Raw genomic sequence first — 27,659 nt, forward strand, 5'->3', positions numbered from 1 at the left:
GACTCTGCTTTCCCCATTTAATAGTCTGAGCCCCTTTGTCAAAGATTAGATGTCTGTAGGTGTGGGGGCTCACTTCTGGGCTCTCAGTTCTATTCCACTGGATAGTGTGTCTATTCATGTTCCAGTACCAAGCAGTTTTGATGACAATGGCCCTATAATACAGTTTGAGATCTGGGAGTGTGATGCCTCCAGTTCTGTTCTTTCTTCTCAAGATTGTTTTGGCAATTCTAGGTCTTTTCTGGTTCCAGATAAACATTTGTAGCATTTTTTCTATTCTCCTAAAAAATGTGCTTGGGATCTTGATGGGGATAGCATTGAATTTGTAGATGGCTCTGGGCTGTATATTCATTTTGATGATGTTAATTCTTCCAACCCATGAACATGGAATATCTTTCCACTTTTTTGTGTCTTTTTCAATTTCCTTGAGTAAGTGACTCATAATTTTCAGTATACAAGTCTTTCACTTCTTTGGTTAAGTTTATTCCTAGATATTTGATTGTTTTTTGTTGCTATAGTAAAAGGAATTGATTTCTGGATTTCAGCTTCTTCTAACTTAGTGTTTGCATAGAGGAATGCTACTGACTTTTGAATGTCAATTTTGTAGCCTGACACCTTACTGTATTGCCTGATGATTTCTAAAAGCTTCTTGCTGGATTCCTTAGGTTTTTCCATTCCTTAGCTTTTTCTAAAAGCTTCTTGCTGGATTCCTTAGGTTTTTCCTTAGGTTTATCATGTCATCTGTAAATAGGGAGAGTTTGACTTCCTCTCTTCCAATCTGTATCCCTTGAATTCCTAGCTCCTGCCTTATTGCTATGGCAAGAACTTCCAACTATGTTGAATAATAATGGTGATAGTGGGCAGCCCTGTCTAGTTCCTGATCTGAGGGGAAATGCTTCCAGTTTTTCACCATTGAGTATGATGTTGGCTGTAGGTTTGCTATATATAGACTCCACTATCTTCAGGAATTTTCCATCTATTCCCATTTAGTGTTTTGATCATAAAGGGATGCTGTATTTTGTCAAAGGCTTTCTCTGCATCTATTGATATGACCATGTGATTTTTGGTCTTGCTTTTGTTGATCTGGTGGATCACGTCGACTGATTTACGTATATTAAACCAACTTTGCATGCCTGGGATAAACCCCACTTGGTCATGATGAATAATCTGTTTAATATACTGCTGTATCCTGTTGGCTAGAATTTTGTTAAGTATTTAACATCAATGTTTATCAGAGATATTGGTCTGTAGTTTTCTTTTTTTTTTTTCTGTGTCCCTGTCTGCTTTTGGTATCAAAGTGATGTTGGATTCATAGAAGCTGGAAGGGAGTATTCCAGTGTCTGCAATCTTCTGGAAGACTTTTAAAAGTAGAGGTATTAGTTCTTCTTTGAAGGTTTTGTAGAATTCATTTGTAAAACCATCTGGTCCAGGACTTTTATTTTTGGGAAAGTTTTTGATAACTTTCATTTCAGGCTGTGATGGGCCTGTTTATGTTATCTAGTTTCTCTTTATTTAATTTTGGAAGTTTGTAGATATTTGGGAAATCGTTCATTTCTTCCAGGTTCTCTAGCTTGGTGGCATGGAGTTGTTCATAGAAGCCTTGCATGATATGTTGAATTTCTGAGGTATCTGTTGTGATATCTCCTCTTTCATTTATGATCCAGTTTATTTGGGACTTCTCCCTTTTTTGTTTTGTGAGTCTGGCTAAAGGTTTGTCAATTTTGCTCACTCTTTCAAAGAACCAGCATTTACTTTTGTTGATTTTTTTGTATGTTTTTTTTTTTATTTTCAATGTTATTTATTTCTGCCCTAACTTTAGTTATTTCTGTCCTTGTGGTTGGTTTAGGGTTCCTTTGTTGTTCTTCTTCTAGGTCTTTAAGATGTGCAATCAGGCTGTTTATTTGTGCTTTTTACTGTTTCCTAATGTGTGTTTGTATGGCTATGAACTTCCCTCTCAGTACTGCCTTAGTCGTATCCCAAATATTTTGATAGCTTGTGTCTTCATTTTCATCGAACTCTCAAAACATTGTGATTTCTTCCTTGATTTCCTCTTTGACCCAGTAGTTGTTAAGGAGTGTACTGTTTAGCTTCCACATTTTATGAGGTCCCTCTTCCAGTACTTTTCAAATTACTGATCAGTCTGCCTGGATTGATTTGTTTCTAATTAAGGTAATTAAAGGGTTCACAGTTGTGGAAATTGACAGTTTCAGTAGTATTTTAATCCCCGAGTTGGAGCTCAGTGGCTTAAAATCCTCCTTTGTTCTTTTCTTCCCTGTAGGCTATGGGAGCCTGAGGGTTTTTAAACTATAATTAGGCTTCTTATTTTAATCACTGAGTCCTGACCAAGAGATAAAGCATGATGGGGCAGAGATAATCCAGTGGTTATGCAAAGAGACTTTCACAGCCCCACTGCTAGGCCATGGAGGTATAGATCATCTCCTGAGTTTCCTAGTTAGTTTTCTGTCCCCTGGTGTCAGCAGAGGCTCTCCCTGCCACTGCTCCAGATTCTGAGGGCAGTAGCAATGGAGACTCACAGTTGCATTTTGAGTCTTAGGGGAGTCCTCTCCTCCCTTCAGCCATCTTTTTGTTGATGAAACAGAATGGAGGTGGTGTCTCAACTGGTAAACTGCTGGACTGTTACCAGGCACTTAGTCTCCTCTCTGTCCACGAGCCACATGTGTTTGCACTCCTTGGTGATTTGGTGGGTTCCTGAAGTTGTTCTAGTCCTGTCTTGTGTGGTCCGAGCTGGTCTCCTTTGGCATTCCTAGTTGACCTGGGAGAGGAGAGGAGAGAAATACAGCTGCTGCTGCTCCGTAGTTCTGCCTCCGGAAGTCTCTATACTTTTTTCTTGAAGCAAGTTGACCAAAATCCAAAGAAAAGATGACAGCAGTACTGGTGAGATAGCTTTCCCTAACTTTATATTCCCCCCTCCCCTCTTTTAGGTTCAATGATCTTTTTCTTAGGCTTGGTCTTTTGCTTTCCACAGAAGGTAACTTTTGTGAAACCCAACATGTCTGAAATTGTCCGTAGTTGTGACCCACATGAGTAGTTTGACTTTACTTTAGATTCTAGATTGAAGGAACCCTTCCTGCATGTTGTTGAAGCCTTTTTTCCAGCTGCCCCCAGTTTGAAAGCTCCTGAAGATTGCTCTGTGTGGTCCTGGTGTTGTGTGGTTTTGCTTTTATCCTAAAGCAATAGAACAGTTAGGGCTCCTGTGCTGGCCCCTGGATTTGCATTTGTTCTGACCTTCTGAACCAAGCATTTCCTTTGAGACCCAGGACCTTCGTCTATAACATGCTGTTCTAAAGGTTTCTCTCCTCCTGGAATTTCAGTGGGTTTTCCTGGAGTGATCTTACAGTTTATTTTTGGTTCTTTTCTTTTTGCTTGTTATTATTATTAAAGAAAAAAAATTTAAATGTGTTTCCAGGAACACCTAGTACATTGCCCATGTGTGATACTGCAGAATAGACTTTCTGGTTTATTGTTTTTTATTCTGTATTTTTAAAGGCAAAGAGAGGGTGAGCGAGTTAATGGAATGAGAAGCACCAAACCACAGCTCTCCCACTTCTGGATTTTCACCTGTCTCTGTCCCTGGTACTGGCCATGAAACCCAGGACCCCATACAGTGAAAGCATGTGCTTTACCACTGAGCTTCCTCCCTGACCCCTCTTATCTTTACTTTCCAACCTTTTTTTTCTTTTTACCAGAGCACTGCTCAGCTCTGCTTTATGGTGGTGTGGGGGATTGAACTTGTGACTCTTGAGCCTCAGGCATGAGAGTGTTTGTATAATCATTATGCTATCACCCGCCCTCTTTGGAATTATCTCCTTTCCATTCCATGGTTTTGTTTGGCTTTGCTTTTTTAAAAGGAAGGATGCCTCAGTGTCATTGTATAGTTGTTCTGTGAACTTTGAAAAAGATTGTTTTTGATGAGGAGAGACAAAGGGAGAGAGATCAGAGGCTTGCTTAGCTCCAGCATACCATGGTGCCTGGGATTGAAATTGGGCCTACACACATGCAAGTTCTGTGCTCTGATATGTGGAACTATCTCGCTGACTCCATTCTATCGATTTTCACTTTGTTGTATGGAAATTCTTTAGGATTGGAGAGAATTCATTTAATAAATTTCACCAGTTTTTTTTTTTTTTTTTTTTTGGTTGTTTTGGTTTTTGTGTTTACATTGGGGCTTCTTCCCATGTCCTTGTCTGTTGACTAACATCTAGGGGATAGCTTTTAAATTATGATTCTGACAATAAGAAGACCTTTCATTCATAAAGCACCTAGAAAAGCTGAAAAATGGAATAAACACTTGTTCAAATGGGAAAGTTTTGACTTTCTAGAAAACGCAAATTTTTAGAAGTAATGGTCAGTATATAGTACTGTCTTGGTGAGGATAGAGAGGGGTCTCCCCATATGGTAACCTATGATGCTGACCAGCTGCTCTTGAGGGAGTGAAAACAGAGAGCAGGGCCTGAGGTCAGGTTCCATGAGTCAAACATGAGTTGAGTGTCAAGTGTGAGTGATGAGTATTAAGCGTGTTGTATGAGTTATATGAGAGTTGTTTATGAATTGTATGAGTTGTGTGTGGATCATGAGTCATATTGTGTGTGTGATATAAGCTGTGTGTCATGTGTTGTTTGGACTGTGTGCCATGAGTGAGTTGTGTGTGCAGCCTGTGTGAACCTTTATGAGCTGTCCCCATTGTGGGTGGCATGGATGGCAGTAGTGGCACAGTTGTAAGATAGGTGCGCTCTGCCCCGAGTGCTTGGCTGTGTGAGGCAGCATGTGGGTCGGGAGGAGCCTGTTTGTCCATATCTTTACTCCTTGCCACCACTGCCAGCTTTTCTGGAATTATGGTCCTATGTTGTTTTTTTGATGGGTTATGTTGTTTTCGCCGGGCTGGCTTCACAGGCAGGTAACAGACGACCAGGGACTCATGGTTGAGCTGTAGGCAGTATCTCTTTATTCATGCAGGACACAGCACAATCTAAGACGAGCTAAGTTAAACTCAAAGTACAGTACAGTAAAACTCACAATGCTGTCTTTATATATACTTGCCAAATAGGGTGGAAACAGGATGTGACATAGAGAGGGTGGAGAGAAAAGTGACTGGTGAAAATCAGAGTGTGACAAAGAGGGGGCAGATTAGGCGAGAATCCTATCACTGAACCACAAATGCCCTGGAGGGAGGGTGGAACTTGTTAACAGTGGTTATGTAAATAGAATGAAGTGGTTATGTGAATAGAATAGTGTTAAGCAGGGGGGATTTAAACCAAATGAAACAGAAGGGGTCTCATGCATACCAACAGTCCTATAGGTACTTTAGTGGGTAATTTAAAAAGAAGAGGTGTAAAGATAAAAAGGAGCAAGAAATTGCCACTTAAACCAGTTGTGTTGCCACCCAGATTGGTGTTTGCAGTCTGCTGCCATTGAGGTGCTTGGATACCCATTTGTGGGACCTGTTGGAGGAGAACCTTAGAAGGGACTGAGGAGGGGATGTGGCAGGAGTGCCAGTCACTGTTGTCTTGGAGTATAGAAGGGACACTTCATCTAAGGTCCTGTCCTCCTCCTCCTGCCTAGTCAACATCTGGGGCAAGCAGATGCTCTTAGAAAGCCTCCTAGGCTCTGACTTAGAGTTGGGAGTCACTGGCATGTGTGTACTCAAGAGTGCTCTCTGCAGCATAACTCACCCCCTGAAGTATTCTCTGCTTCTGCCCTGACTTTGACTTCTTCAGTAATGGGGAATAGTTTTATCTTGCAAATGACTAATTATGAAGGCTTTGTCTTAGTAGACTAACAATGTTTGATAGATGACAGCTCTGGGGACTTCAAATTGAGGGTGAGGGTGGGTTTCTTGCTCCTTTTTTCCTTCCTTTCTTCCTTCCTTCCTTCCTTCCTTCCTTCCTTCCTTCCTTCCTTCCTCCCCCCCCCCCCCACACACAATTCCCACCTCCAGAACTCCATATCTCATCCCCTCCCCTGATAGCTTTCTTATTCTTTAACCCTCTAGGAGTATGGATCCAAGGTCATTGTGGGATGCAGAAGGTTGAAGGTCTGGCTTCTGTAATTGCTTCCCCGCTGAACATGGGCATTGACAGGTCGATCCATACTCCCAGCCTGTCTCTCTCTTTCCCTAGTAGGGTGGGGCTCTGGGGAATCGGAGCTCCAGGACACATTGGTGGGGTTGTCTGTCCAGGGAAGTCTGGTCGTCATCATGCTAGCATCTGGAACCTGGTGGCTGAAAAGGGAGTTAACATACAAAGCCAAACAAATTGTTCATCAATCATGAACTTAAAGGCTGGAATAGTGCAGATGAAGAGTTGGGGGGGGGATCGATCCTCCATTTTATAGATAGCTAGTAGGCATATTTTAGTTATATTCCAAAGGGCCTGTGGCTATATACTAGGTTTTTTTCTCCCTGAGCCTGAAATCTGATATACAGGTGGGTCTAAATTATTGTCTGGGGAGATGATATCATGGCTAGAAAAGGACCAGAAAGCTGGATCAGGGAAGAGAGTAGCTCCCTGATACGGGAAAGGGGTATAAATATTGTTGACTGTAAACCCCATCGATTTGATATGATCCGGGGCCCATATTCATCTCAGGAGCCTATGTGACCTCTGCATCCCTGTAGATCTGGGTTCACATTCTGTGGCCATGAGTAGGAACATTCCAAGCTGCCCCAATATCGACCCATCTTCCTCAGGTGTAGCATAGAGTATGTTGTCCATCCTCCCTTCGGAGGATGGAACATTCTCTACTGTTGTTGATCCAAGCTGAGGACCCCTAAAAACTTTTTAAGATTGTACCTGCTCCTATTTGGCTTAAGAGAAAAGGTGTGTGTGTGTGTGTGTGTGTGTGTGTGTGTGTGTGTGTGTGTGTGTGTCTGTGTGTGTGTACTGCAAATATACACAGTGCCCTGGTGTTCCCTGAGTTCTTTGTCCTGAAGCTTGGCCATTGTGGTGGCACTGGGTGGCTCAGAGCCTCATTCATGTAGGGACACTGTGATGCCTTTAAGGCCCCTGGCCGTTCATTTCTTCATGTCACTCAAAGTGACATGATGTTGCTGTTTCAGTCTGTGATAAAATCAGATGCTGTTTTTTGAAGCTGAAACTAATTCTGAATGCATTTGCTCTCTAGTGGTATAGCTCAAGACAGGGGTGTGAATTGTTCTCCCTGTCTGTCTCTTTTGGAGGTGGCCCAAATAAGCTGCCAAGAAGAGTGAGTACAGCTTTTCTTCTAGCATAGGTATGCTGGTGCTGGAGGCATTGTTCTTTGGAGGACGGTTTGATTGGGGCCTACAGGATCTGAGTTGGGAAGCTTAGGCTGTTGGCCAGGGTATGACGGCTTGTAGGTCCATATTAATCTGCTGGACAGGAGAGAAACAAGGCCTGAGAAGCTGTGAACTGGCCCTTCTGGATCCTGGATGTGGACAGGGATAAAGAACTTGCTCAGGGGCAGTGCTGGGACCTTGTGAGCTAGGCCAGCCTGGGGATGCTAAGTGTGAGCACAAGACAGTTTGAATGGGATGGTGTGACTGTGGGTGTGGTCAGATTTGTTGGAGTCCTGTCCGTAAAGGGGGTGCACGGTGGTGGGCATAGATGGCTTCATATGCTGAAGTGGGGGTATAATTGCTTTGTGACCTAACCTGTTTGTGGCTAGAGGGAGGCTCTATTTGCTATTTGAATGCCATGAGAATACCTTTTACTGTGCTTTTGTCCTATATAGCATCTTTTCGTAGCAAGAATGATTATAGTTCAGCAGCTGTGTTTTGCATTTTCTCTTCTTTTTTCTTCAATTGGGGTTTTGGAACACATTTTCTGATGCTGGCTCTCCCTTCTGTCCCCAGGTATGGTTCTCGTGCGGAGCGAGAATGGACAGCTGTTAATGATTCCTCAGCAGGCCTTGGCTCAGATGCAAGCCCAGGCCCATGCCCAGGCTCAGCCTCAGACCACCATGGCACCCCGCCCTGCAACCCCCACAAGTGCCCCTCCTGTCCAGATCTCTACCGTGCAGGTGAGTCACAGCTGACCTGCTGCTTCTGTCCATCAGGGCAGGCCCTGCTCTAAGGGACTGACTCTGCCTCCACTTGCACTGGATCACTGGTGGGCCAGCTGGGTTTTGTCCTAGTCCTAGTCCCTTCCCTTCCCTTCCCTTCCCTTCTCTCTCAGTTTTCTCCTTAAAGTGGAGAGCATTCCAGTGCTTGTCTCATAGGACTGTTGAAGGACCACACGAGGCATTTAAAGCCTGAGATTTGTGGGAAGAGCAAGTTATGAGTGAGGGTCAGCTATTATCAGTGCAGTGCGTAAGAGCTTTATACAGTTGACTTTAGTTATATCTCCCCCCCCACCCCCATATTTGTGTCTTCATGGCTCACTGACCTGACCTGGCACTGTGGTTTTGGGTAAGTGCTGAGGCTGCAAGCACACCCCACCCCCTCCCAGTGTTGGATAGTTCTGGTCCAGAACATCATTTTCCATTGGTTGACTGCTACCTGTTTCAATACTGCCTCCAGAGAGATCTCTCTCTGGTGCTGAAGTTCTGCTCTGCTGAACCAGTTGTCTGCTTAGTTCCTGAAATGGAGAGTAGATAGACCCTGAAAGTTCCTTCTACTGTGATCAAAGCCATAGCCCCTCTGGAATCGACGCCTGCATAGGAGCAGCAGATACTAAGAACACCCCCCTCCCCCCGAACTGCTTTGCAAGGTTTGAGAAGTTGAATAAAGATGTAATAGACATCTGGCTGTCAGAATTTTGCTCCTGTCATAGTAAATCCACTGACAGTGTGCTCTAGACCCTATCTGGTCCGAAGATGTAAGTGGGCCATTGTCTTCTTCACATCTCTTCAACAGCACTGTGACCAGTGTTTAGATTCAGGAAACTTATGCTCACATAGGGACTGATTTAAACATATGTGCACTCTATAAAGACAGTGCTTATAGACTTAAAAATAATTTGATTTACTTCTTTTTTTATTTTAATTAAATTTCTTCTTTTTTTTTTTTTTTTTTTTTTGGTCATAGAAACAGAAATTGAGAGGGAGGAGAAAATAGAGAGGGAGAGATAAAGAGAAATCTGTAGCACTGTTTCACTGCTTGTGAAGCTTTCCCTCTGCAAGTGGGGACCAGGGGCTTGAACCAACATCCTTATGCATGGTAATGTGTGTGCTCAGCCAGGAGTACTACCACCTGGCCTCCAAGTATAGACTTTGTTAGTCTAATTATACTTTTATTGTAAGAATATGTCAGTCATGCATTTCTTTGGTAAGAAAACTTTAGAGTAATCTCACTGAAAATTGGCTAGTTCTATATTTAATGCAGTAGTTCTATATTTAAGGATTGATTTCTGGGTGTAGTGGGTGGTGGGGAATTACTTTCACTCGGAACTCTTTTGAAATGACTTTTTTTAAAAACTTGTTTTTCAGGCACCAGGGACACCTATTATTGCACGGCAAGTGACCCCAACCACCATAATTAAGCAAGTATCTCAGGCCCAGACAACGGTACAACCCACCACAGCATTACAGCGTTCACCCGGAGTGCAGGTGAACAATTGACCCTGAGGATGTCTTGGTATATGTTAGATGCTAGAGTTAAATAATTTTGGGAGGGAATCTCTCCTGCACAAAGTTCCCCCCCCTTTTCTTTTCTTCTTCTTCTTCTTTTTTTTTTCCCCCTGACTTTCAGCACAGTCAAGGTTCTCTTCTTTAAAGCCACATAGAATGCCACAGTAGTAACTCTTCTAAAAACTTCTCACAAAACTGGAAATGTAGTTAGAATCTTCATCTTTCACTAGGCAACTGCGCACATCTGTCAGGAGGGTGGTAGTGTGTATCCCTTGTAGGTGTCTTGGTGATGGTGATGTGTCCTGTCTATATGGGTCCCTAGTAATGTGCATTAACTGTGTGACACTCACCATCCCCATGGACCTTGCAGATGATGTGTGAGGTTCTGGACCTTACTACTCAACTCAGCCTGTATGATCTCAGGACTTAATGCAGGCTGCCAGGCTGCACTGCCTCCCTGTGATCTGCTTTCTTCTCACTAGTGAGCACATCCCAGACACCTTCACCATCAAAACTGATGGACTTGGTACCCAGAGTGCTTCCAGTTGTGGGGAATAAGTATTTGAAGCAGGTTCCAGACTATAACTTCTCTCTTCACTGGTTGGTGCCCCAGAAACTCAGCCTTTGATCTGTCATGCTGGGAGAGGGGCCTGATCACAGGTGAGGTGACCTTTCCTACAAAAAGATGAGCCGCACCTGGATTGCTCTGGTAGCTGGGTAGAATAGCTGGATGAGGGGCAAGGCGGTGGCACACCTGGCTAAGTGCACATATAGTAGTGCTCAAGGTCGTAGGTTCAAGTCCCTGGTCCCTACCTGCAGGGAGAAAGCTTCATAAGTGGTGGAGCAGGGCTGCAGGTGTCTCTCTTGGTTTCTCTTCCTCTGTCTCTATCCAATAATAAAATAAAATAAAATAAAATAAAGTAAATAAAAAAAGAATAGCTGGATGCAAATAGTTCAGTACTGTTCTTACTACTGTGTAGCCTCCAACATTTGTGTGGTTCCTCCAGTGCCAACCACTTTTATTTTATTTTATTTATTCCCTTTTGTTGCTCTTGTTGTTTTATTGTTGTAGTCATTATTGTTGTTGCTCTTGATATCATTGTTGTTGGGTAGGACAGAGAGAAATAGAGAGAGGAGGGGAAGACAGAGAAGCAGACCTGCTTCACCACTTGTGAAGTGACTCCCCTGCAGGTGGGTGCTGGGTAGCTGGAGGCTGGAACCAGAACCCTTATGCCAGTCCTTGTGCTTTGCACCATACACTTAACTTGCTGTGCTACCACCCGACTCCCTGCCAGCCACTTTTTATCTAGCCATCTGCTGGTGCCAGGGTTGTACTTAATTGTGAGGGCTGTTTCTGTGTGACCCTCATCACTACAGGGGAGTAACAATCTCCATTTCCCACATGAGAAAACTGAGACTGAGAGGTTGCATGTAACAGCAAGACCACATTTTCACATACCCTTTGGCACTATTCAGTTGTTGGAAAAGTCACAATGTATTCTTTTTTCCCATTTTGTTGTTATTATTTTCCTTTTTTCCTTGTTGTTGTTATTGTTGTTGGATAGGACAGAGAGAAATCAGGATAGGACAGAGAGAAATCAAGAGAGGAGGAGAGAAAGATAGACACCTACAGACCTGCTTCACTGCTAGTGAAGAGACCCACCCCCCCGTAGGTGGGGAGCTGGGGACTGGAACTGGGATCCTTACACCGGTCCTTGTGCTTAGCACCAAGTACGCTTAACATGCTGTGCTATATAGCTCAGTCCCCAGTCATGATGCATTCTTTTGAATTTTTTTCTATGCAAAAAGTGTGTCATGACTTCTCTGATAACCCAATCAATGAGCATAAAATCCCAAAGATGAAACTTTTTGGGGTGGAATCTTGGCCCTGAGTTCAACCTGACTCTCCTAGATCTCAGTTATAGTGAATGACAGATTTTCAGAGAAGTTAGTGAAGTTCAGTTTTTTCTTTAAATTTAATGAATTTTTCTTATTATATTATGAAGACACAACCCTTAGTATCATCTGGGTGAAAGAGATGTTCATTGGACCATTAGAAGTGAATAAAGAGTAAATGCTGATGTAGAAGGCGAACCCCTATAAGATGAGAAGGGCTCTGTGTATTTCTGGGTGACCAGTAGCTACATTGCTAAGCACCCCACCCCACGCCTCCTACCTCCCAGTCAGGTTGGTTTTCTTCCTTTGAATTTGTTGTTGTTTTTCCCAGTCTACTGCTCAGCTCTGGTCTGTGGTGGTGCTTGGGTATTGAACCTGGGAGCTCAGAGCCTTGGGCATGATGAGAGGCATTTGCATAACCATTATGTTATCTCCCCAGCCCTGAAGTTCTTTTTAATTTGACTTTTTTTGGGTAGCAAAGTAATATATGCTTAATTTTATATGAACACACAGATTATAAAGAAAAATCTCATCATATCCAGCAATTTACACCCTAGTTAAATCAGTGTTGACAGCCTGGGGATACTTGGAGACTGTAGAGACCTAATAAGTGTGTCTGGAGAAGGAGGGGCATCCCTAACTGTAATTGTGTCCAAGTGTTATGTGAGGGGTTATACTGCCCCCTGCCTTCAGAAACCAGAAAAAGGGAATGTTTTTAAAAACTTATAGGGATAATAGTGAATGTTAAAGTTAATAAGACTGTTAAACAGTAAAAATTTGCATATTGATTATTCATATCAAATAGAAATCTCTGCTAGCAGTCTGACCGGCCAGGTTGCTGTGTGTCATGTCTCACTGCTCACTTGACTCAGTTTGTTAAGCAAAGTGTACACCTCTGCTAACACCAGCTACTCTTCCACTAAAGTTTGCTATTCCCAGTGATTCTTGATGCAATTCTCAAGGTCTAGGTGTTATAGATCATCTGTGTTGTATATGCCCCCCACCCCCAATCTATTGTGAGTGTGCACAACTGGCTTTGTCACCAACCACTCTGCACCATGTTGATGGTAAGGTTTCAGTTGTAGTCCTCTGCTCTGCTTTTATTTTTAAATTTCTGAAAGCTGGGATTGAGTATAGTAATATAAAGGCAGTCTGCAATGGTCACTACAACTTTAATCAGAGCTTCTGGCAGTTAAGTTCTTTGTACAGTTGGCATCATCTTTGTTGGTTTTGCTGCAGGTACAGAAGAAGATCACAGCCCTCAGGGGCCAGTTCACCACTGAGTCTTCTCAGGGGCATACCTATTGGCCTGGTCCCTCCCCTGCCATGTGTCACTTGTAAGGGTTATGAGTCAGTGTCCACAGCCTCTGCTCACCTGGTGTTCTGGTTCTCCTAGCCTCAGCTAGTCCTGGGTGGCACTGCCCAGACCACTGCACTTGGCACGGCGACAGCAGTTCAAACAGCGACACCTCAACGAGCAGTGCCAGGGGCCACCACCACATCTGCAGCCGCCACGGTAAGTCACTGCTTTGCCTGCTGACCACTCCAGGTAGCCTCCCTCCCTTATCCTGGGAGCTGTAGGCATGTGTTCTTCTGGCCCTCTCCTAACCTGCCAGTGCCCTGAGATCTGAGCTAGAGACTCTGCAGGGGCAGGTACCTGTCTTCTGTCTGAGTTTTCTAGGCCTATGAAGCCACACAGTTGAATCTGAGGAAGTACTATGTGGATTATATGGTAGATGTCCACTTGTACTTACACTCACACTGTTTTCACTGCACATGTATATATCTTAAAGCTGGTGAGATCATACTGTCTTTATTTTTAAATTTTTTTACCAGAGTACTTGCTCAACTCTGGCTTGTGGGTGCAGAAGGATTGAACCTGAGGTTTTGGAGCCTCAGGCATGAGAATCTCTTTGCATATCCACTATGCTATCTCCCCTGCCCAGGTCATACTGTCTTAATGATTGACCTTTTCATGTTTCTTTGTTGAGTTGGGAGCTGTCACAGTTTAATTCCTTTGAAGTATGTCTAGGTAGAAATCTGCTTTTTCACTATGGTGAATATCTTGCGTGCGTGCGTGCGTGCGTGTGTGTGTACATGTGCGCACATGTACATTTCTAGTTGTTGATCTCGTTCTAGTTGCAGAAATAGAACTGTGGAACTGAATGGAATGTGAACTTTGGGGCTTATTAGTGCTGTCAGATGGTCCTCCAAGGTGTTCCCTTCTTGCTCCATCTGCAGGTGCTAGGAGTTACTGCATTTTCTTTAAAGTTTAGAGAAGAAACATAAATTTCTTAGATGCATATATGTATTCTAGAATAAGAACTGTGATGAAATTCTCCCTTTTGAGACCTTTTCACATATATATATATATATATATATATATATATATATATATATTTTTTTTTTTTTTTCCCCCCCTTTTTAAACTTTGAACCAGGAAACCATGGAAAACGTGAAGAAATGTAAAAATTTTCTATCTACGTTAATAAAACTGGCTTCATCGGGTAAACAGTCTACAGAGACAGCGGCTAATGTGAAAGAGTTAGTACAGAATTTACTGGTAAGAAAACTCATTGTCTGTGGACGTGTGATAACCCTGGGGTGGTCAGTCTGGGGAACATCCCATGTGGTAGGGATGGGAAGTCCTAGTATATATAGTCAGCTAGGAACTGGGCCCTCCTGCTTCTCTGAGTGCCTGCCTATGCCCCAGGGGTGTGAAATTCTTCTTCTTCTTTTTTTTTTTTAAAGATTTATATATTTAATGAGAAAGGGGCTAGGTAGAGCACCACTCTAGGGTCTGTGGTGCTATGGATTGAACCCAAGACTTCAGACATGTAAGTCCTGCAATCTAAACCTTTCTTAGTGAAAAATTTAAATGTAAAAAGTAGAAAGAGGGGAGTCGGGTGGTGCACATGGCGTGAAGCGCAATTACTGGCGCAAGGATCCCGGTCTTAGCCCCTGATTCCCTGCTTGCAGGGGAGTCGCTTCATAGCTGGTGAAGCAGGTCTGCAAGTGTCTTTCTTTCTCTCCCCCTCTCTGTCTTCCCCTCCTCTCCATTTCTCTCTGTCCTATCAAACAGTGATGATATCAACAACAAAACAGTAATAACTACAACAGCAATAAAAACAAGGGCAACAAAAGGGGGGAAAAGTAGAAAGAGTTTGGTGTATTGCATCAAAGTAAAAGATTCTGGGGTGGGGGTAGGGTTCAGGTCATGGAACATGATGGCAGAGGAGGACCTAGTGGGGGTTGAATTGTTATGTGGAAAACTGGGAAATGTTACACATGTACAAACTATTGTATTTTATTGTTGACTATAAACCATTAATCCCCCAATAAAGAAATAAGAAAATTAAAAAAAAGACTAGAAAATAAAGTAGAGGATTTTTGTGTAGCTTTGCATGTATACTCACACTTTACCAGCTACCACATCATTTTTGTTTTGTATCTGCACCATTGCCAATGCATGCCCTGCCCCCCATCAGTATGTCCACAGGATTAGTGAGGTCAATAGATGGCTTTTCTTCAGAATACAACTTCACACCTTTCCTGCCTTTCACATGTGACCTCCCTCCTAGAATTTGTTCCAATGAGATTGAGACTTTGCTATTTGTTCCTAACTTAAAAAAAAAAAAAGTGTAAGATTAGCTGGCAGTGCTCCTCCCAGTGTCCACAGAACAGGTGTTTCCCCTTCCTAGCTCCATCTCTAAGATAGTCTGTTATGTCCTTCCTCCTGTTCACCTTTCTGTCTGTTCTTCTGAATTCTCTTTTGATTTTCAGAATGGATCTCACTTCTTTTGCTGTGCTCTCCTTTCCTTCCCTGCTCAATGCATCTTCCTGGGGGCTTGGTGGTTTTCACAGAGGTGTCACTTACTCTAGTCTCCAGTATCCTGTGACACCTTTATTTACCACACTGACTTTGATAATGAGGCTACTTTTGTGCTAGTGTGTATCCTATGAGATGCCTGATGCATTGTCGGTGCTTATTATTGCTGAATGAATGCTAGAGTGAATCAGACTTAGGAAGGAGACCAGAGTAGATCTGTAGCTACCCAGATAGAGATGTGGCCTCTAGCCTTGACATAGCAAGTTCAGGGGAGCATGTAGCCGCAAACCCTAGCCCCATGCTAGTCAGACCCTTGGCATTGACTTCCATTGCCTTTGCACAGCATAGACTGGCAGAAAGAGTAGTTGATGGTAAAGACAAAGAGAAGATGCAGAGAGAAGAGACTGGTAAATGTCATTCATGGCAGAATTTCACTGTGAGTTTTATTTTTAAGGATGGAAAAATTGAAGCAGAAGATTTCACTAGTAGGTTATACCGAGAACTTAATTCTTCACCTCAACCTTACCTTGTGCCTTTCCTGAAGGTAATTTTAAAGACCTTGTTTGCATTGTACCTACAGATGGCAGTGGGTGGGCTTATTATGGGAGAGGACTGGGATTTGGGGGCATCATCTATCCAAATGCTTGAACTGCCATAGAATGTTAGGTTTCCTCTTAGAAAGAGACTTTCTGTAAGTTATGACATCCTTTATGCTGTGGTTTGAGGGACCTAGAAGGGTCCGATGCTGATCCAAGGTGAACCCGCTGGGTGGTACGTGGATGGGAAGGACCATGGGCCCTTCCCCAGTTATGGCCAACAGTTTTATCAGCATCAGCTCACCCTCTCAGATACCCTTTTGGTGTCCTGATATTCCTAAGAGTATTTCCAAAGTACTGCTTTTTTGCTGCTAGTTTTAAAAAATATTTTAAAATGCATTCTAGCCACTCTTGCTCTTTGTTCTGTGATAGTATGTGTATATAGGGGTAGGTGCTATTATATACAGTATACCTGTGCCCCACCGCAGCAGTGTTTCCTCAAGGGACTGAACCCCACATCAGTAGTAGTAGGTGAGCCAGGGGGCTTATTCTGCCTGCTAACTTTTGTTTGTCTTTCTGCCCAGAGGAGCTTGCCTGCCTTGAGACAGCTGACCCCCGACTCCGCAGCCTTCATCCAGCAGAGCCAGCAACAGCCGCAGCCCACCTCGCAGGCCACCACAGCACTCACGGCTGTCGTGCTGAGTAGTTCAGTCCAGCGCACAGCCGGGAAGACAGGGGCCACTGTGACCAGCGCCCTCCAGCCCCCTGTCATCAGCCTCACGCAGCCCACACAGGTTGGTGTTGGCAAGCAGGGACAGCCCACACCACTGGTATGAAAGCGAGAGCCTTGCTGACACTGAGCTGCTTGCCTACTTTAGGATATCTAACATCCTCAAGTCGGCTGCAGCTCAGAGACCATCTGCCTAGGCTGAGCAGGCTCTCACTAGAGACTGATGTGCTGCCTGAAGTCATTAGGCTGTAAACTGGAGTCTTAGGCCCATGAATTTTATATGTAACAGTAACATGAATTGAGCCTCTTGACTTTTACCCAGCTAGATGTCCATCACCCCATGCTTGACAAACTCCTTAAGTTACAGCTCCCTGGAGACAATCACCTTTGCTTGTCCTGGTTAGCAGAGTCCGGCTCAGGATCTGGGCAGAATTCATTAATCACAAGCCACCTCTTTGTCTTACCTGTCCCATAACACAGGCCACATGCACCAGGTTATCTTTTTAAAACTTAGAGAGGGAGTTCTGAAACATTAGCCCCAAGGTACAGGGCAAGGTCTTGTGGCCAGAGCTGTGGACTTTAGAAGGGACCTTAGTATATCTGGACCTGAGCACAGCTGAGGAGACTTGTTGTGTTTCTGGGCAGGATGACTGGGCTTGTATGCATTAGAGGAAGACAGCCAGATGGTAGCTCCTGAGCAAGCACTCTCACTAGTCGTCTTAATGGCTGTGAGTTGGTGTGGAAACCAGCCGGATAGGCTAGGCTCCAGGAGTGCTTGGTGGGAGGTTGGTATCTGGTGGTGAGAATAGACAAGCTTTTGGGGACATTGTTGCAGACCTTTGAGGACCCCATTCGGGGCAGGATTTAGGATATCTAACATCCTCCTGTGGGAAAAGACACCTTCCCTCTTATAGAAAACATTTGGAGGATAGACAAACCTTGACCTATACCTCGGTAGCCATATTTCCTCTGCTCATATTTTGGGAACCTTATCTTCCACATAGGACTGTTGAATTCAGCAAACTCTTGTCACCTAGCCAGTGACCTCAGGGCCCCCAAGCAGCAAATGTGTCCTAAATTTTGAGCTCTTTGAGTTGTGGCACCCCACTCAGTCTGTCCTAGTCTGCCTGAGACTTGCTTCTATTGAGGCTACCCCATTTTGAACCAAAGATAGGGACCTCCAGCTGGGGTTGGGGCATTTCATTCACCAGGGGGATGGCATGCTCATAAGGTCCCTGTGCTTTGCCTCAGGTGATCCAGCAGCCCCCAAAGCCTGGGGCGCTGATTCGCCCTCCACAGGTGACTCTGACGCAGACGCCCATGGTCGCACTCCGACAACCACACAACCGCATCGTGCTCACCACGCCCCAGCAGATTCAACTGAACCAGCTGCAGCCAGGTGAGCACCTTGCTGGCCACCCAGGGCAGGGGCTTGTCTCAGGGTTGGCCAGCAAGTCTCTTCTGCTGGAAATCCACATAACCCCAAATTTACCATTTTAGTCATGTTAAGTATATAATCTCTTAGCATAATGATACTTAGAATGCTATGCAACTGTAAGTGCCATCAACTGACTTTTAAAACTGTTTTCTTAACACTGCTACCTTCTTTATCAAGTAGTTATTCCTATATATAAAACTCAATGATATACAGGAAAATAAATGCTTGAGAGCTGCCACTTAAACCTATACCTGTAACTTGGAGTCAGGAGTCTTGGGTTCTACAGAATTTTATTGTAGCTGGGTGGGAGGGGTTCAGGGTGACGATTCTCCCCATGGTTTGTCTCTTAGCAGATTCCCCAGCAGTATGGTGTCTTTGAGTTGGTGGGGACATTCTCTGTCTTTTGTGTTGCAGTTCCCGTGGTGAAACCTACTGTGTTACCTGGAACCAAAGCTCTTTCTACTGTTTCAGCACAAGCAGCAGCTGCACAGAAAAATAAACTCAAGGAGCCTGGGGGAGGCTCATTTCGGTAAGGAGCAAGCCTGCATGGTTAGGAGAACGCTAGAGAGAATTTGCCCAGGCTAGCTGTTAGTGGTGAGAGTGTGTTCCTTTCACACCTTTTTTTTTTTTTTTAAATTTTTTTTTTTCCTCCTCCAGGGTTATTGCTGGGCTCAGTGCCTGCACCATGAATCCACTGCTCCTGGAGGCCATTTTTTTCCCCTTTTGACGCCCTTGTTGTTGTAGCCTCATTGTGGTTATTATTATTGCCATTGTTGATGTTGTTCGTTGTTGGATAGGACAGAGAGAAATGGAGAGAGGAGGGGAAGACAGAGAGGGGGAGAGAAAGATAGACACCTACAGACCTGCTTCACCACCTGTGAAGCTGCTCTCCTTCAGGTGGGGAGCCGGGTGCTCGAATCCTTTCACACTTTACCTTGCCATTGATGAAGTGTGTTTTCCCACAAAGTCAGCTCATGAAGGTTATGCAAATGAATAGAGAATTCATTTTTATACTATAACTTGGTATTCTGAGTATATAGAGAATGCTTCTTAGCCTTTTTTTTTTTTTTTTTATAGAACCTCCAGAGCAGTCAGACTAAGTGTTGTATACATTTGGGGGGGGGGTGTAAGATATATAGGGCCTGGTCAGGACTTGGTATAGTCAAGTGGCTGGTAGGTATGTGTGCTTCAGGAGACTTTTGTTGGACCTTCCCCCCCCCCCCCCAGATTCTTCATCACAAAAATGATTGGGCAGGTGGATCCCAGTTGGCTGAGCGTTAGTGACCCAGCAGGTGTTCTTGGGGCAGTTTGGCATAGAGGACTAGCACCTAGTAGATGAGGAAGCCATTCACAGGGGAGAGAGGGAGCTGTAGGAAGTGCAAGACAGGGACCCCTGCAGATCAGAAAAGTAAGTAGATGAAGCTATTGGAAGCTTGGTTCTTTCCTTCAGGAAAGGGAGTTAGAAATACAGAAGTGGAGGAGTTGGGTGGTAGCGCAGCAGGTTAAGCGCAGGTGGTGCAAAGCACAAGGACTGGCATAAAGATCCTGGTTTGAGCCCTCAGCTCCTCACCTGCAGGGGAATCGCTTCACAAGCGGTGAAGCAGGTCTGCAGGTTCTCTCCCCCTCTCTGTCTTCCCCTCCTCTCTCCATTTCTCTCTGTCCTATCCAAAAATGACGACATCAGTAACAACGATAATAACTACAACAATAAAACAACAAGGGCAACAAAAGGGAATAAATAAATAAATATTTAAAAAAGAATACAGAAATTGAATAAACAAGAGTGAATCCATGGTATTCAGGTTGTGACTGGACACCCAAGTATAAACATATAGATTCTTTATAGATCAGTCTAGAAATAGCTAGATGGAAATGTCTTCTTAATTCTGCCCCCTGGGAGCAGTGACAGTCATACCACTGAGCACTCCAGTGCTCCTGAACACTGTTCCTACCACAGAAATAGGTCTTTACTCCATGGCTGAAAAAGGAAAATGATGACTTCAAGTGATCTTGTAAATTGTCCAGGATGACCTTGTGTATAGTGACAAATTATAACCCACTGTATAGGATAGGAAACATTAGTGTATGCAGGTGTCAGTAAGGAAATAAATGGACAGTCTTTGAAGGAAAGGACTTGTGCACACATTGGAGTCCCTCCCACAGGTGCTCAGTAAACACGGGTAGGAAGCTGGCAGGGATCACCTGTGCTGGAGCTTGAAGGGAGGAAGGGACCAAGACTAGCAGTCTCTGTGGGAAGGTGTCCAGCGAGGCCATGTAACTTGTGTGAAAATGTTCACAAAGATACACCTTGTCATGAGGCCACCTCAAACAGAAGGAAATGTGAATAGACTATAGAGCAGCCACACTGTACCCTTCCAAGTACCTAGGAGCAGGAGAGCCAAGGAAAGTCTGAGGGATGTTCTAGGCTTGAGAGAGCTAAATGACATGACAGTGAAAGTCAGGGGCTTCTAATCTGGATGTGTTTCCTGTAGATGTCATTGGGACAATTGGGCACATTTTGGATGGGTCTGAACTGTCTATGGAGCATGGCTGGGGGTCCACGGTGGGTGGCCCAGTTCTGTAGAGAGAATCTTATCACTGGGAAAAGTTGCTGAAGTATTGGGGTGTAGGGAATCAGGGCATTTACTCTCCCATGATTCAGAAAATAAAAGGTTTTTAACGTGATTTTCCAGTGTTTCTGTCAGTTTGTGGTTGTTTTAGAAGTAGGTTTGCTTATTTATTTATTTATTACCTCCAGGGTTATCGCAGGGGCTCTGTGTCTGCACTATGAATCCACTGTTCCTGGTGGCTGTGTTTTCCATTTTATTGGGTAGGACAGAGAGATTGAGAGGGAGGGGGAGCTAAATAGGGAGAGAGAAAGATAGACACCTGCAGACCTGCTTCGCCACTTGTGAAGCATCCCCCCTGCAGGTGGGGAGCAGGGGCTCAAACCTGGATCCGTGGGTGGGCCCTTGCACTTTATACTATGTGTGCTTAACTGGTGGGCCTCTGCCTGGCCCCCAGGAAGTAAATTCGTGCTAGCTGTAAATTCTTTCCCAAAAGGTTTCATTTGGAACAAATTTGAAGCAGTGAGTTGTTGATTTTTGCTGTCTCTGATCTTAGTCTCAGACTGTGGTGCAATCTCTGCACATGAGTGTTTGTCCATCCATCTGTGTCCATCCATCTACTCATGACTCACTTCAGCCTCTGAGGTTCTTCCTTTAAAAGATTCTTGGGGCCTGGGAGATAGCTTACTTGGTAGAGTGCACGCTTTACCATGTGCAAGGACCTGGGTTTGGGGCCTGGCCACCATATGGAAGTGCCTGCACATAAGTAGTTGAGAGGTGCTGTGGTGCTTCTCCTCTCTCTATCTCTCCCCCTCTGTCTCTCACCCTGCTTACAAAGCAAGCAAGCCAGCCAGTCAGCAAGCAAACAGGTTTACTTTCAAGGGACAACCAGTCTCACTCTTTAGGTACTCTTTAGTGCACACTTGAGGGAAGCTGATGGACATGGGTCAGGGGAAAACTGTGCTTTCTACTGGGGGGTCCTAACCCCTCATTTAATGTCCACTAAGTCAGGATTGCCTGAACATGCCCAATGAATACCGTGTTCATACAGAGTGATGTTTTCTTCTCCGAAGGGATGATGATGACATTAATGATGTTGCCTCGATGGCTGGAGTAAACCTGTCGGAAGAAAGTGCAAGAATATTAGCTACCAATTCTGAACTGGTGGGCACCCTGACACGGTCCTGTAAAGATGAAACCTTCCTCCTCCCAGCACCTCTACAAAGAAGAATATTAGAAATAGGTATGTGTGTGTCTGACAACCAACACCAGGAATATAGTGTCACATGTGAGTTTGATGTGTTCTGGACTTTATTTATTTATTTATTATTAATAATTATTGCTTTTTAAATGTGCTCTTGGGGAATGAGCCCGGGACTTTGTACATGTGTTTTACCTTTGAGCCACACCCCCAGCCCAATTTTTATTCTGTAGTGTTTTAAGAGAGAGAGACAGTGAGAGAGGAGAAGAGAGAGAGAGAGAGAGAGAGAGAGGAGAGAGAGAGAGAGAGAGAGAGAGAGAGAGAGGAGATACATCGAAGCAGTGCTCTACAGTTCATCAGTTCCCTTGGTTACTCTCTGTAATGCTCCTATGTGGTGCCAGGGGTTGAATCTGGGGCCTCGTGCATGGTAGGTCATGCGCTTTTCCTGTGGAGTCATTTCCTAGCCCCTATTTAAAATACTTTGGGGGAGATGTCACTGGGACTTCACATCTCAGAATCTCAGTGCTCCTAGTGCACCCTCCCCACCCATAGAGGATGAGAGATAGAGAGGGAGAGAGAGAGAGAGAGAGAGATAGAAAGAGAGAGAGAGGGAGAGAGATAGAGAAGAAGAGATACACCATCACTGCTCCACTGCTCAAGAAGCTTCCCCATTGCATGGTACTCCAATGTGGTGGCTGAGGAATGAGCCCAGGTCCTCAGTGCACGGGAATGTGTGTGTCATACCGAGTGAGCTGTCTCCTGGCACCCTAATATGGTCTGGGGGAATAAAACCCAGGGCTACATACCTACATTCTTCTGCTATGCCACCTCCCTAACTTGATTCTTACTATTTAAAATTTTTATTTACTTATTTCTTTTCTGCAGTGCTGAGTATTGAGCCCAAGGTTTTATATACTACTGGGTGGCATCCTCAGATCAGTAACACACTTAAATTTACTTGCCACCAAGACTTCACTAGGGCTTTATGTCTGCATGACTTTGCTGTTCTTGGCAGACTTGTTTTTGCTTTTTTTTTTTTTGTTTGTTTTGGTTGTTGTTCCTTTCAGATAGAGTTTGAAAGGCAGAGAGGGAGAGAGACAGAAGGAGGAGAGACACCACACCACTGCTTCACTGCTTATGAGGCTTCCCCTCTGTGTGGTGCTTCTGTGTGGTGGTTGGGAACTTGAACCCGGGCCCTTCCACATGGCAAAGTGTTTGTTCAACAAGGTGAGCCATTCTCCAGCCTCCCCTGACCAATATTTTATCTTTTTGAGAGGGGGGAGACAGAGAGGAGATACACTATAGCAGCATTCCACAATCCATGGAGTGTCCCTCGTGCCATCCATGGTCCATATGTGTGCTGATGGGTCTCAAACCCAGGGCCTAATACACAGCAAGGTATGTGCTGTATCTGGTGAGTTATCTCCTGGCCCCTTTAATTTTTAAATACTCCCCCTCTCCATTTTTTTCCCTGCCAGAATTTTCACTGGGACTTAACACGTACTCATTTAGACTACTAACTCCCCCTCCCCCAACCCTTTCCCCCCTTTGTTCCAGTTGGTGAACACGCACCCCCTACACACACACACACACACACACACGCACACGCACAGAGAGAGAGAGAGAAGGAGAGAAGGAGAGCACCATAGCACTATAGTATAGCTCCACTGCTTGTAAAGCTTTGTCCTTGGATGCTACTCTCATGTGGTGGCCAGGGGTCCTGAACCTGGGCCCTCAAAGTAAAGAGTGCTTTACTGTGTGTAGGAAAGTACATGGTACTGGATGAGCCATCTCCAGGCACCCTTCATTTTTTAAAAGAGATTTATTTTAAAGTTTTTATTTATTTATTGACATAAGCAAGTGAATGAGAGAGAACCAGAACTTCACTGTGGTACATGAGATAAGACCTCACACTTCCAATTCCAGAGTTTGACCCACTGCACTACCTCTCTGGCCACTGTTTATTTTCTTAAGAGAGCAACTGAGAAAGAGAGAGAGACCAGATCATTGCTGTGGCATATGTGGTTCTGGGAACTGAACTTCATCAAAGTGAGTCCACATTCTGTCCACTGAATCATCTCCCTCACCAAATACTTTATTGTGTGTGTGCGTGTATGTGTGTGTGTGTGTGTGTGTGTGTGTGTGTGTGTGTGTTAGAGATAGATAGGGAGACCTCAAAGCACCACTGCATAGAGTCTTACTCATTTTGTTTTTATTACTCCCATGTGATGGATGTTGAACCTAGGTCCTCATACATGCAAAACACATACACTAATACTGAGCCACCTTTACAGCCCCATGCAGATTTGATGTTGGGTTTGAGCTTCTTCTGCTAGTAATTGCTCTCTTGGGACTTGTGGTTCAGTGGTACACATGTACCCTGTCATGAGTTCTGCCCAAGTGTTGTTTTACACATGGTTGTCAGTGCTGCTCTCAGGTAGCTGACCTGGTGTAGATCACCTTCTGACCTGCACCCTGTATAGACTGTCCTTGGCAGTGCCTGGTGGGTAAGAGAACAGTTAAGTCTCAAGGAAAGGAAAATATTTAAATGGTTGGGAAATGCTCTTTTTATTGCCTAACTCCAGGTAAAAAGCATGGCATAACGGAATTACATCCAGACGTAGTAAGTTATGTATCACATGCCACGCAACAGAGGCTACAGAACCTTGTAGAAAAAATATCAGAAACGGCTCAGCAAAAGAACTTCTCTTATAAGGTAATCGACTGTTATCCTGAAGCGATGTTCTTCCGTTGGATTTTGAACAGGTGCCTTCCAGAAGCCTTCTTCATAGATGATTACACAGGTGGTTGGTGGTGGGGAAGTGACTCAGGTGTTGAACTTGTATGGAATTCTTCCCAAAACTAGATTTGTGGGAGATTTCATTTGAATATGCATTCTTGGGTACAGGCTAGGGAAGGGGCGTGGATCTGTGTGAGGATGCTTTGGGGAGGATCTGAGTTTGTTGGGGTCCACAGTGGAAAGTATCGTGTTTACCTTAGGAGATGGAGCTTCTTGCCCATGGACACCCAGCATTCATGCCTGGACCTAAACCTGCAGACCTGGCTACTTGTGCTTCTGAAACTCAGGGCATTGTTGGTTTCACTGGTAGAAGATCACCTATATAAACAGCAGAACGTGTACCCTCTTCAGCCACAGGGACACTTCCAGAGGCCAGTGGGAGGCAGCCAGGCACAGGTTTATTGAATCAGGCTGTAGTGCCCGTAGAGCAGCATTTAGATGAGAACAGTGGGCCAATTTGCATTAAAAACCTTTGCTATGTTACCATAGAGAGTTTTAACTTAAGAACTCAGACATTGCCAAAGATAGTAAAATGGAGTGCCCTCATGCACCCTGCCTGACTGGTGGGTGCCTGGGGTGTGTCCCACTCCACACAGGGCACCTCAGTGAAAGGATTTGGGTATGTCTCACTATAGGAACCAGGTGGGGTGGTGGGCGTGCTGTCCAGCTAGGTTCCCAAATTTATGACAAGCAGTCTTTTCACTTTTTTTTGTAGGACGATGACAGATATGAGCAGGCAAGTGATGTCCGGGCTCAGCTCAAATTTTTTGAACAGCTTGATCAAATTGAAAAACAGAGGAAAGATGAACAGGAAAGAGAAATATTAATGCGAGCGGCAAAGGCAAGTGGAGCTCTCTTGGTCAGATCTGTGCTCGGACCTCTCTATCCTGGGGAACCCCTGAAGGCACTTGAGGTTTCTGGGAGGCCAGGGTGGTACATGGGCTGTTTTTGGAGTGGAGCTGAGTTACTGGGGAACCACACAGCTCACTTTGCACGTGGGCAGGTCTGTCCTGGTACACTGAGGTCACGCTGTAGCCCCTCACAGCTCCACACTTGGTAGACGTGCCAATAAGACCAACTCTTATTTTTCATTGCATCCAAATGGTATTGATTTTCTTAAAAAGAATAATGTCTTTGTTTCTTTCTATGATGTGTAGCCTAAGTTTCTGTCTTTGGGCTATAAGCATTAAAATATAAGATGCACTTTGTCGTATAACATGTTGTTATATCATGATGAAGTTTATAATTCTTTTTTTTTTTTTTTATCACTTTAAACAATAGTCTCGATCTAGACAAGAAGATCCAGAACAATTAAGGTTGAAACAGAAGGCAAAAGAGGTAAACTTTCAAAGAATCTTCACTGTACTCATGAAAGAATGCTCATATTTATTCTACATGTCCAAGAAAAGAGGAATTTATTTTTTATAATTATTTTTTTTAATGTTTGTTTGTTTATTTATTATGAGGGAAAGAAGGATACCCCAACTCTGATTTATGATGGTGCTGGGATTTATGATGGTGCTGGGATTTATGATGGAACCTGGAACCTCTGGAGCTGCAGGCATTTTCTTCCTCCTTCCCTTTTTTCCTCCCTTCCTCCTTCCCTCCCTTTTTATCTTTATTTATTTATTGGATAGAGACAGCCAGAAATCAAGAGGGAAGGGAGTGATAGAGAGGGGCAGAGAGGAGAGATACCTGCAACACTGCTTCACCACTTGCAAAGCTTTCTCCCTGGAGATAGGGATGAAGGCTCAAACCTGGGTCCTTGCACATTGTAACATATGTACTCAGCCAGGTGCACCACCACCTAGTCCTGCTGCATGTATTTTAATTCTGTGTTCTTTTAAAAAGTTAATTAACTAATTTATTATTAATAAGTATTTTTTATTTCTATTATTTGTTATTTTTTATTTATTGTTAAATCGAGACAGAAAAATTGAGAGGGGTCAGGGAATATAGTGAGAGAAAGAGAGACACAACTGCAGCCCATGAACACTTGTGAAGCTTTCCCCCTGCAGGTGGGGACCAAGGGCTTGCACTACAATGTATGCACTTAACCAGGTGCACAACCTCCTGGTTCTTCTTCTAGCGTTTGCCCTTCTTCCATAGCCAGTCAACAGCGTCAGGTTGAGCCTTATGTAAAGTTTCGAAACCTCCTTTGAATCTGGAGAGGTGGCAGTCGTTGACTATGTGGTCACCTCCACTGACTAATTGATTTATTGGATAGAGACAGAGAAATCTGGAGGAAAGGGTAAAGTAGAGAGGAAGAGAGATAAAGATACACTTGTAGTACTGCTTCACTGTTTGAGAAGCTTTTTCCCTGCATGGGGTCCAGGGCCTCATGCCTTGTAAAACCAGGTCCTTATGTCTTGTCACATGCACTTAACTAGGTACACCACTGGCTGGCCCTTAATTCTGTATTCTGACAGGTTAAGCCATCTCCCTGGCGTGAGAAAGTTTAATTTTAAAAGAAAATGGTGTACTTTTCTTTTATGGAGTTACTTAAAATGTTTGCAAAGGCTTTTCCTTTTTGCCTCCAGGGTTATCACTGGGGCTTGGTGCCTGCGCTATGGATCCACTGCTCCTGTAGATCTTTCTTCCTTCCTACCTTCCTTCCTTCCTTCCTTCCTTCCTTCCTTCCTTCCTTCCTTCCTTCCTTCCTTCCTTCCTTTTTCTTTCTTTCTCTTTTGGATAGGACAGAGAGAAATTGAGAGGGGAGGGGAAGATAGGGGAGAGAAAGGTAAACACCTGCAGACCTGCTTCACCACTTGTGAAGTGACTGCTATGTAGGTGGAGAGCTGGGGGCTCGAACCAGGATCCTTGTGCTTCATACACCATTACCCAGGCCATGCAAAGGCATTTTCTTATGAAACAGTTAAATAGTTCATATCCTAATAATAATAATTTTTAAAAAGTTTCCTTTTCTTGTTCTTGGGCTTTACCATTTCTGCCTGGCTTTTTTTAGATAGAGACAAGGAGATAGGATAGACTTTTATTCATGTTATCTACATTCTTTGTGGGTTGGGCACTGGAATTTTAGCTCCCTGGGCCCTTTTTCCACATAGAAAGAGAAACACAGAGATAGAAAGATAAAAGGAGAG

At 44.2% G+C, this 27,659-nt stretch overlaps 1 protein-coding gene across 4 annotated transcripts in view; it reads left to right on the forward strand.

Moving 5' to 3' along the window:
• The window catches only part of TAF4 (TATA-box binding protein associated factor 4), a 122,872-nt gene that overhangs the window by 67,392 nt on the left and 27,821 nt on the right, over nt 1-27,659 (forward strand). For 3 of the 4 annotated variants that reach the window (XM_060179934.1, XM_060179884.1, XM_060179996.1), the window contains 12 exons: nt 7,847-8,013; nt 9,421-9,540; nt 12,854-12,973; nt 13,898-14,020; nt 15,741-15,830; nt 16,407-16,616; nt 17,804-17,951; nt 18,405-18,519; nt 21,631-21,800; nt 24,344-24,474; nt 25,274-25,399; nt 25,840-25,896. In XM_060179934.1, the coding sequence (XP_060035917.1) occupies nt 7,847-8,013; nt 9,421-9,540; nt 12,854-12,973; nt 13,898-14,020; nt 15,741-15,830; nt 16,407-16,616; nt 17,804-17,951; nt 18,405-18,519; nt 21,631-21,800; nt 24,344-24,474; nt 25,274-25,399; nt 25,840-25,896 (1,577 nt within the window). Of the gene's footprint in view, nt 1-7,846; nt 8,014-9,420; nt 9,541-12,853; nt 12,974-13,897; nt 14,021-15,740; nt 15,831-16,406; nt 16,617-17,803; nt 17,952-18,404; nt 18,520-21,630; nt 21,801-24,343; nt 24,475-25,273; nt 25,400-25,839; nt 25,897-27,659 lie in introns of those variants that run through there. The other variant, XM_060180050.1, reaches the window with a different exon arrangement.

Source organism: Erinaceus europaeus, chromosome 1 (assembly GCF_950295315.1).
Source record: "Erinaceus europaeus chromosome 1, mEriEur2.1, whole genome shotgun sequence".
Classification (NCBI taxonomy): domain Eukaryota; kingdom Metazoa; phylum Chordata; class Mammalia; order Eulipotyphla; family Erinaceidae; genus Erinaceus; species Erinaceus europaeus.